The 10,796-nt window shown below is 36.0% G+C and overlaps 1 protein-coding gene across 1 annotated transcript; it reads left to right on the plus strand.

The window, feature by feature from the left end:
* Window positions 1-411: 411 nt before the first annotated feature.
* On the plus strand, window positions 412-5,936 carry LOC121376441 (toll-like receptor 13). The gene has a single exon (XM_041504314.1). It carries the CDS (start codon window positions 1,020-1,022, stop codon window positions 3,090-3,092), a length of 2,073 nt encoding a protein of 690 aa, XP_041360248.1. The 5' UTR covers window positions 412-1,019; the 3' UTR covers window positions 3,093-5,936.
* Window positions 5,937-10,796: the final 4,860 nt, after the last annotated feature.

Genomic DNA, 10,796 nt, shown 5'->3' on the forward strand with positions numbered 1-10,796 from the left:
CTGAATTTACCCCACGACTGGTAATTTAATCATGCATTGCGGGATCTTCCAGTTTTAACCTCGAGTGCCATGTTCGATACCCATACCGTTTACCACGAGCTTTCCTAGGACAGTAACCAATAACTTTAATATTTCTGTAACTGAAACCCGCTCTACAAACGTTAGCGAAACTAGCTGGCTGAATGTACCCCACTTGGTATTGCCAGCTCATAAATATTTGTGAAATCAACTCAATTCCGAGTCATAAATTGTGGTAACAATGTCTAAACTAGGACACGGCCATTTCGACATTGTGTGAAATACCCGTGTAACGCAGTTGAAGATGGATGTGCAAAAGGACAGTAACCTGGATATATAACTAGAAATATTTCACATAAGTAAATCAAAACCCGCTCATGTTTTAACGGACATGAAACTGGAGGTACAGACGACTGGATATATAACAGTAGGTAACTGAATCACAGGATGTATAAAACTAGATGTATAAAACTGGATGTATAAAACACTGAATATATAAACTGTTTGATATAAAAAAAACTGAATATATAAACTGTTTGATATAAAAACACTGAATATATAAACTGTTTAATATAAAAACAGTGGATTATATAAAACCTGGAATATATAAAACTATCTATAAAACATTCGTTATATAAACTGTTTTATGTAAATCTGGATGTCAAAACCGTATCTCTATACAATGCTGAGTTGAATGGGTATTTGGCAACATGGTGGTTAATTCCACGAATCTCTATCTAGTGCCTCGTCTATAGGAGGACAGTCACTCCCAAGAAGACACTACCAGACAACACATCCTCCCAGCACGCTGAAAGAGGACTGCCACTCTCAGACTAGTTTACTAACTCAAAACTGGCAAAATTGAATTTAAAACACATAGACTGCTGCTTATACAACGCGTTTGCGGTATGATGTTCATTTAACGATTTTAAGTGAACGTTCACATTTATTAATTTCTGTTGGAATAGTAAATTTATTAGAGAACAGACTCAGTAACAGTTATGGCTACAGTACTGGACACTACGTTTCTATACATTAATTTATCGTTTTCTATATTTTGTCAAGTTACCTGTGTTGGAAACTTTAGTGTAATGAAGAAACCTCTCTGTTGGATCAATGGAACAGTAGCTGTGTGTTCTGGTCACGGAAACCTGTCCTACATACCTGCTGTACCCAGTAATATTACACGTCTAAGCTTTAACTTCAATAATCTACCGCAAGTTTCCACATACACGTTTACGAATGTAACACATCTCAAGTTGAAAGAATTACACATCGTAGGAGATCACATCAAAATGATCACCGCCACAGCGTTTCAAGTGTTACAACATCTGGAATATCTGGACATAAGTCACAACAATATTAGCCCGAAATTTATTGCACGGGCATTCATTGGTTTGGGGAAAACGCCCATTCAGCGTCTGGATATGGTGGCGATGAATATAAGTTTTATTCCACCACATTTCTTTGACAGTTTGAAGTTGTCAAAAATAACCACTGTCCATCTACATCAGAATCAAATGAGCTATTTTAATTGTAGTGATTTTCTGGAACTTAAATTTTTAAAACATTTAGGATTGGCACAGAACTTGATCAGCAAACTATTGTTTACATCATCTTGTACTTTACCAGAACTAGATATGTCATATAACTGCGTAAAATATGTTTGTATGGACGGAGTACTCTCCGATTCACTAATAGTACTGGATGTAAAATACAATGGAATATATCGTGTGGATTCTTCAACATTTAAATGCTTTCCGAAACTTCAAGTATTATATTTGGATGGAAATTACATTTCTAGATTACATAAAAATAGTTTTGCTAGTTTATCTAACCTTAGCATGCTATCCATGAATGCGAATATAAATCTGAAAGCAATCGAAGTAGGTGCTTTTAATAACAGTAATCTTAGAAAACTTTTACTAGAGAATTCTGGTGAACATTTCAAACATTATAACTGGGATATGTTCAAAGGATGTCATCTTGTCTCTCTTGATATTTCAAAGAACAATTTAAATGGAATTCCGCCAGATATACTAAAGAGACTCTTTCAACCGTTGGTACACAGTCTAAGATTTTTGGTTATTTCTGATGCATCATTAACAACAATACCCAGCTTTGTTTCAACCCTGACTAAATTAAATCATTTAATATTAAATAATAATATTATATCTGGATGGTCCACGGATTCATTGTCGACGTTTACAAATCTTGAACATTTAGACCTCAGTCAAAACAGTATTTCTGTAGTTGTAGAAGGTTCTCTACCTGATAATATTTTAAGTTCGCTAGAGGCTGTTGATTTATCAGAAAATCCATTGGACTGCTCCTGTGCAAACGTTTGGTTTATAAAAGTCTTTCAAGCTCACCTTAAAATATTTGACCATTCTAGAAAACCATGTCGATGTTCCAGCCCTGCGTCTAAGCACAATGTTGTTTTCAAGGATGTCCACATGTCTGAAAACTCGTGTTTACTAAACTTCACTTCACAAATGATCGTCGTTGCAAGCTCGAGCATTCTTCTGACTATCTTGATTGTTGTCATTATTTCATACCGATACAGGTGGCACCTTCGCTACTTGCTATATATGTTTAATAATCGGAGACGGGAAGAGGATCCGCAAGTAAATGAGGATCAGTTTTTGTACGATATATTTGTTGTGTATTCATCGGAGGATTCTGACTGGGTACTTGACAGACTTGTTCCCAAGCTGGAAGAGGACCTCGGCTTCAGGGTGTGTGTCCACGAACGAAACTTTGTGCCTGGAAAACTGATCGTAGACAACATCATGGCGAGTATCGACAGCAGTAAAAGGATTATGGTTGTCCTGTCGAACAGCTTCTCACAGCGGGACTGGTGTCAGTTTGAACTAAACGTCGTCCAGAGACACGTGCTGGAGAAAGGTCAAGATTTGCTGGTCGTGGTGGTTCTGGAACAACTTAACAACCGTCACTTGACCCCCACGATGTTCACCATGCTCCAGACGACAACGTATATCACGTGGCCTGATGACGTGGATTCTGAACAGGGATTCTGGGACAATTTAACTCTAGCTCTTCGGGGAGGGTGATCTAAAAACATGTACATTGTATAACGAAGCAACAACAACTGAATGGCAGTTTGAACGAAAAAACATTTCTCTTAAGTGGAATTCATTCTGTAAGTCTGAGCAAGTGTCTAGTTTATCAGCTACATTAATTATAAATTGAATGAACAGACTTGCTGTGTTTCAGGTTTGTGTGCGTCATTTAACACATGTAATCTAAGGTATGACAATGGCTATGTTTATAACTGTTATTGGACACTCGAGTTCCTCTGGACGTAGGATTTCTTTTGGATATATATTTTTGCTCCTGGTGACCTTTATCGTGCCTATGTAATTCCGTTTGATGTTCGACCAACTTTCAATACTATTACTATATGGGGATTGGTCTCTGGTTCAAATGATTAAACTACAGTAGAGACTCAACTACGTTCTTGATCATTCATAATAGGTATAGTGGACAGGGTTAGCAATTAACACCTCAATTATCATCTAAATGACTTGGAAGACGTTTTACACATTCAACAATGTAAGGGTATTACTGTTAATGCTTTTGACTTTGACATCTATTGAATGTTTGATTAACTATGTCTGTTATGTTGTGTGCAGATGATACAATATTATTGGAAAAGCATGAAGATGAACATCAAAAGATTTTAGATGCTTATGATGCTTATTGTAAAACAGAAATTTCCATAAACACATTGAAGAGTAAGATTGTTACATTTTGTTAGCTCGGACTGAATCCCATTTGGGACCAACAGACATTTAATTAGTGAATTGATTAACAGAACTTGAGAAGTAGTTAAATATTGTAATGCTAATGTTGTTGGAGATGAATTTCATTATTTATTTATATGTACAAAAAGATTTACGCAAACATCTTAATAAATATTTTATAATCAGACCAAATATACACAAATTCCAGATATAAGTGTAATCGTATCAGTGTTTGCAGAAATGTGTGTATTATTATATCCATTATTAACAAACAATTCTGTGCCTCCCAACACTCATATCATATACCGTTTATTTCTTTTTAACTGCTCATATCTTTGCATGTTTTTATACTTTAAATGTCCTTGACTATATATTTTTCTGCTACATGTATTGCTATATATGTTCCTATTATGTCACCGGATGTTGGCCACGAGAGTAAAACGTTCTGTTCTGTTTCGTTTTGCTGTCTAGTAATACCGAACTGTGTTCCCAGTCATTAGGAGTACAAACCTTCATGTTTATACTCTTACTTGAAAACAACTTTTAATACATAATAGTTAGCCATTTATTGTGATGTTAGTTCTCATACACAAAGTTTTAATACATAATAGTTAGCCATTTATTGTGATGTTAGTTCTCATACACAAAGTTTTAATACATAATAGTTAGCCATTTATTGTGATGTTAGTTCTCATATTCAAACTTTTAATACATACTAATTATCCATTTATTGTGATGTTAGTTCTCATATACACACTTTTAATACATATTAATTATCCATTTATTGTGATGTTAGTTCTCCTATTCAAACATATAATACATTTATTGTGATGTTAGTTCTGCTTGTGTACACGTTTTTAATACATAGTAGTTATACATAGCAGCTATTTATTGTTGATGAGCCAGTCCCTCCCGGATTCCACAAATCCGCTGATGCAGAAACAATTGCACCAAAACAGGTGCAGAATTCGTAATTTTACACAGTGGATTTGTTGTTGCAGAATTTTTGAAGTTCACTGCTTAAAATGAAATGAAAACAATAAACATGAATCCCCGAGCTGGACATTTGTTCCTTCTCGTCTCATCCTCTTTATCCTTTCTTTCCAACAAACAGAACGTAGCGGAATTGGGCGATGTGTTCTGACTTTTATGTTCGTTGTAACTTTTGTAGGTTACAGAGGTCACCGAAGACTGGTTACAATTAAATTAAAAAGGCTCCACAAATACGAAATTAAATTCTATAATGCAATCCTATTTGGTATATAATAATTACAATGTATATAATAATTACAATGACATGCATATAAGAATCTAGTTTTTAAATGGTGATACCAATTAAGCAGATGTTGAATGCAGTTTCTACCTATATAATTCGATACTGACAGGAAAACGAAGATCTTTAAAGCTAGAGTCTCTTAAAGCTTTTGTGTTCCTCTATGGGAATGAAAAACTGAAATACCATACATTTATGGAGGGTCTGGTGGGGCCAGATGTCATACCCAACATGGAAATGGAACACTGAAGACATAATTTGAATTTAAAATAAATATGAAAAGAAAACTGAACAACTTGTGTTAGTTTGTAAGAGTTATCTTCAGAATATATGTTGCAGAATATGCCGCTGAATTCGCAGAATATATCTAATCTTGGCGTAGAATTTTTAAAAGTTTGTTGTGGAATCCAGGGAGAACTGATGGGCGTAATTTGCGTAATTTGCATTGTTCCCTTAGTTCTGTAAATACTTGAATTGTTTCGATTGATGTGTATTTTATGCTACAAGCTTCAATGTGTGAACTTCTCAGTAGACGTTGAACAAACACGAGTAACTAATAAAGAAGTTATAAAGCGATCATTAAAGGTCTTGAATATTCATAACCTATAAGAATCGTTGCTTTCAGTAGCAATAAGGATACAAGAGTTATTCCCCTCAGCAATTGTAACGGATTGTTTCGCTTAGTACGCTAACAGAAGAATAATGTCAAATTACCGGCCTCGGTGATATCGTGGTTAAGTCATCGAACTATAAGCTGAAAGGTACATGGTTCGCAGCCCAGTACCAGCTCCAACCCAGAGCGAGTTCTTAAGGGCTCAATGGGTAGGTGTAAGGCCACTACACCCTCTTCTCTCTCATTAACTACTAACCACCTAACAACTACCTCACTGTCCTGGACAGATAGCTGAGGTGTGTACACTGGACAGCGTGATTGAACCTTAATTGGATATAAGCACGAAAATAAGTTGAAATGAAATGGCAACTGTATTAAGTACCATGATAAATATCATTATATTATATTGTTTATTTTTACCAGTACATTGTTTCATTGTAGTATTACTATTAAATGAAAAATATATAGTTATTGGATGGTAAAATAACTTCTATAATTTTTAGACAGGAAACCTAATATCGTTATAGTAATATCTGTTATTATGCGCCTAAAAAGGTTTAGGGTTATCTAGCTCGAGTCACCTCCAGCCTCCCCCTTATTGATATGTTGTATATGTTGTACACACCAACAAGGGGAAGGCTGGAGGTAACTCGAGCCAAGGTTTAGGGTTATCTAGCTCGAGTCACCTCCAAGTGGGATTGCTCTATGGGTCAAGATTAAATGTTATGTATGTACTCTTTTCACATACATATAATTAACACAAAGAAAAAAAGAAAGTAATAATAATCAATACATCGAATTCTTTTTTTCTAGGTCAGGTCGAGTTGCCGGAAACTGGTTATCTAGTGGACATTAAAGCAGTGGATCAGGAGACTGAGCGCCGCGAAAATGTCTTCTGTCAGATACCATTCAGTTAACATTAGGCGCAAAAAAAAACAAGAAAAGAAAAGAAAAAACCCAGTTATGCAGAAAAATATATTTGATATGTAATTACAATCGTTAGAAAGTATCTGTTAAGTCGATAACACCTTAAAAATTGCAGCAAATTCAGGAATGTCCCTTTAACATAAATCGGCTTTCACATGCAACCGTTGTGTGGTGTCGTATGGTGGGTGCATTTTTCAATGCTTTAGTTATTATTTTTACCTCCTCCCTCCATATACCAAGCCTTGTTATACCAGTCGTGGGGCACTGGTTAGGACTGGACAACGGGTCCATGTCCATCGAGGGGATTAGAGCCTTCGACCCAAGCACAGGAGACGAACGATCTACCAACTGGATCCCGCTCTCGTATTTAGTAGTATACTTTAATAAATGTATTTTTTTTATGCTGGATATAAATTCGGTTTAATGTGTAGCGTAATTAAAACCCGTCTAGTTAGCGATCAATGGCTGGCTTTACTTACCTCACGACTGGTAAGATTGTTATACAAAGAATACCCAGAAGCTTTTAAAGAACAATTAACATATGACCCAAAACATTCTATTCTGTAAGGTTGAACAAAACTAGCCTTACTGGTAAGATATTCTTAGATATATAAACTGTTTTATATAAAAACACTGTGTTATATAAAAGTGGATGTATAAAACGTTGGATATATAAACTGTTTCATACAAAAAAACACTGGATTATATAAAACATTGAATATATAAAACATTCTATTCTGTAAGGTTGGACAAAACTAGCCTTACTGGTAAGATATTCTTGGTATTGCCAACTGAAAATATGTATGATGCCAACTCAACTCGAGGTATAAATGGTGGTGATCATAAATTGTAAGAAACTAGGACACGGCCATTGAAGATGCTGTTTCAAATACCCTGATAACAGTTGAAATTAGTTGTACTCTGTAATTGTTTGTGTCTGCCTTACTACATAAAGGTGAGAGTATAAAACCCTGGGCAAGAGACTGGATATATAACAGTAGGTAAAGAAATCACAGGATGTATATACCTGGGAGTATAAAACACTGAATATATAAACTGTTTGATATAAAAACACTGGATTATATTAAACATTGAATATATAAAACTGGATGTATAAAACACTGAATATTATAAACTGTTTGATATAAAAACACTGGATTATAAAAAAACATTGAATATATAAAAATGGATGTATAATACGTTGGATATATAAACTGTTTGATATAAAAACACTGGATTATATAAAACGTTGAACATATAAAACTGGATGTATAAAACACTGAATATATAAACTGTTTGATATAAAAACACAGGATAATATAAAACATTGAATATATAAACTGTTTGATATAAAAACACTAGATTATATAAAACATTGAATATATAAAACTGGATGTATAAAACGTTGGATATATAAACTGTTTGATACAAAAACACTAGCTAATATAAAATATTGACTACAGTCAACGTATCATAAAACTAGGTGTATTGAACACCAGATATCTGAAACATTGGATTTAAAACACTGGATACCTTGACTGCTTGCTTACACTACACGTTTGCGGTTTTGACAAATAACTTTGTGAATTCACGATGAAAAAAGCAATATTATTGAGTTAAATATTTAAGTGAACAAGAGATAGAACCTGGTGCGTTCATAGTTATTATTTTCTGTTGGAATATTAATGTTATTAGAGAACACACACAGTAACAGTTTGTATACATTAGTTTATCGTTTTCTCTATGTTGTCAAGTTACCTGTGTTGAAAACTCTAGTGTGATGAATAAACCGCTCTGTTGGATCAATGGAACATTAGCTGTGTGTTCTGGTCACGGAAACCTGTCCTACATACCTGCTGTACCCAATAATATTACACGTTTAAGGTCGATTAATTTATGCATGCCAAATATATGTTTATACATGTAGACATATACAGTTTTAGAAAGAAAGAAAGAAATGTTTTATTTAACGACGCACTCAACACATTTTATTTACGGTTATATGGCGTCAGACATATGGTTAAGGACCACACAGATTTTGAGAGGAAACCCGCTGTCGCCACTACATGGGCTACTCTTCCGATTAGCAGCAAGGGATCTTTTATTTGCGCTTCCCACAGGCAGGATAGCACAAACCATGGCCTTTGTTGAACCAGTTATGGATCACTGGTCGGTGCAAGTGGTTTACACCTACCCATTGAGCCTTACTAGCACTCACTCAGGGTTTGGAGTCGGTATCTGGACTAAAAATCCCATGCCTCGACTGGGATCCGAACCCAGTACCTACCGGCCTGTAGACCGATGGCCTACCACGACGCCACCGAGGCCGGTATATATACAGTTTTATGTCTTGTATATACAGAACATTTAAAATATTTCTGACAGTTTTTTAATATTTATAAAGTCTCTCAAACTTCAAAGCAGTGGCTTGTGTACTGTTATTCCTGTATTATTTCAGGCCCGTAGCCAGTCATATTTGCGGGGGGAGGGGGGGGGGGGAGGGGGGAGTGCGTTGAGATATTGGGTGGAACTAAATTTACATCATGGCATCCGAATCGAACGACCAAAGGGCTCGAGAGTTCTAGGGGGTCCGGGGGTTTGCTTCCCCGGAAAATTGTTAAATGTTGATCCTCATAGGTGCATTCTGGAGCTATTTGTGATGGGGTTTTAATATTTTAATTCAGGTATTTTGAGGTCGTAGCGCGTACTTTGTTTTTTCTCTTTTTGTTTTTGATAAGACTTTAACTACATTAAATGTGTGACACGCTGTGAAAACCTACCTGTGCTCGACTATGGGCCTGGTACGACTGAGCAGTGTCGCACTCATAACATAGAGCGATCGTACTCCAATATAACCATGGCTCAAAATATGGATACGATCATTGACAGATTTGGCAGAAGCAAGGGGCGAGACGCATATTTTTTTTTTTCTAAGACCAGCATGTAACTGAACAGAACTAGTTACACTGTGAAACAATACATTTCTATTTTGTACTTTAATACTCGTTAATTGTAATCCATGTAAAATGCATAGTGGTTCGTTTGCAACCTATATAGCTGTTTGGAAGTGCTTAATGCAAATGTGAATAAACGTTATCGACATTCGGGCATTTTTTTAAAAACCTCTAAATTCGGGCAAAACTGAGCCTGCACACCCACCTTACCCCCCCCCCCCCCCCCCCCCCCCCCCCCCCAAGAAATATGTGAGCCCGTACGCCTGTAAGAGGCTGTATGATGAGTATAATATTATCATTAACAGACAAGGATTCATAGTTTGTGAAAACAGGAATCTAGAAAAATAACAATTGAATCACTAAACGCGCGCGTGGTAACACCACCACACACACCACACCCCCACCCACCCACCCCCACCCCCACCCCCACACACCCCCTCCCCCACATTGTGGCATCGGAATCGCTTTTGTGAATAATATTTAAGTCAGTTGCTCCCCCTTTATTGTTAATTCAACAAGGTTATTGCAATCGAAGTTCCACCAATGACTTTATTCGAGACGGAATGAAATGTATGACATGTTAAACATATTTACGGTACCGGTACCAGTCATATGCCAGACACGGTTTGAGTTGAGAACGCATTCGACAGTGTCAGCTGTTAAATAAATTCATTTCTAAACAACATGCAATATAAAAAGCAATTCGCCGAACTCAACAAAGTCAATAGTATTATTTAACTGACATTTTATTATTTTTCTGGTGATCGTAGTTGATCAAGATATTTCGTAAACGTATTTATTTTATTGACCAGTTATATTATACCTTTTTTCTTTTTTTGTAAGAAAAGCGTCCATCGTTTGGCAGCTCTTGGCTGCACGTTTTTTTGCTTCGCTCTCTTTGCTCAGGTCGTCCCATGATAGTTGTAGTTTGTAAGTCGACAAAATAGCGCGCCACAATTACTAACATGATAGACTGGTTCTCAGTTGGATATACCCATAAAGACGCCTTGTAATATCATTCGTGTAACACATGTACCATTTTAGGCCAGAAAATATTTACGGAAATTCCGAACGCTGAAATTAATATTTGACCTTCTACAAAGACGAGCCAAATAATATCAGAGTGCGGGCTTCCAATAATGGTTTCGAATAATAGCATTTAATACAGCCTTCTGTTAGGGTAAACGTTAAAATACTTTAAAAGCATTATACATTTTTGAACGAAACTCTCACGGGGGGGGGGG

This window comes from Gigantopelta aegis, chromosome 6 (genome assembly GCF_016097555.1).
Source record: "Gigantopelta aegis isolate Gae_Host chromosome 6, Gae_host_genome, whole genome shotgun sequence".
In the NCBI taxonomy this organism is placed as follows: Eukaryota; Metazoa; Mollusca; class Gastropoda; order Neomphalida; family Peltospiridae; genus Gigantopelta; species Gigantopelta aegis.

Coding starts and splice junctions, on each gene's coding strand:
- LOC121376441 (XM_041504314.1), top strand. CDS start 1,020: ATGGCTACAGTACTGGACACTACGTTTCTATACATTAATTTATCGTTT.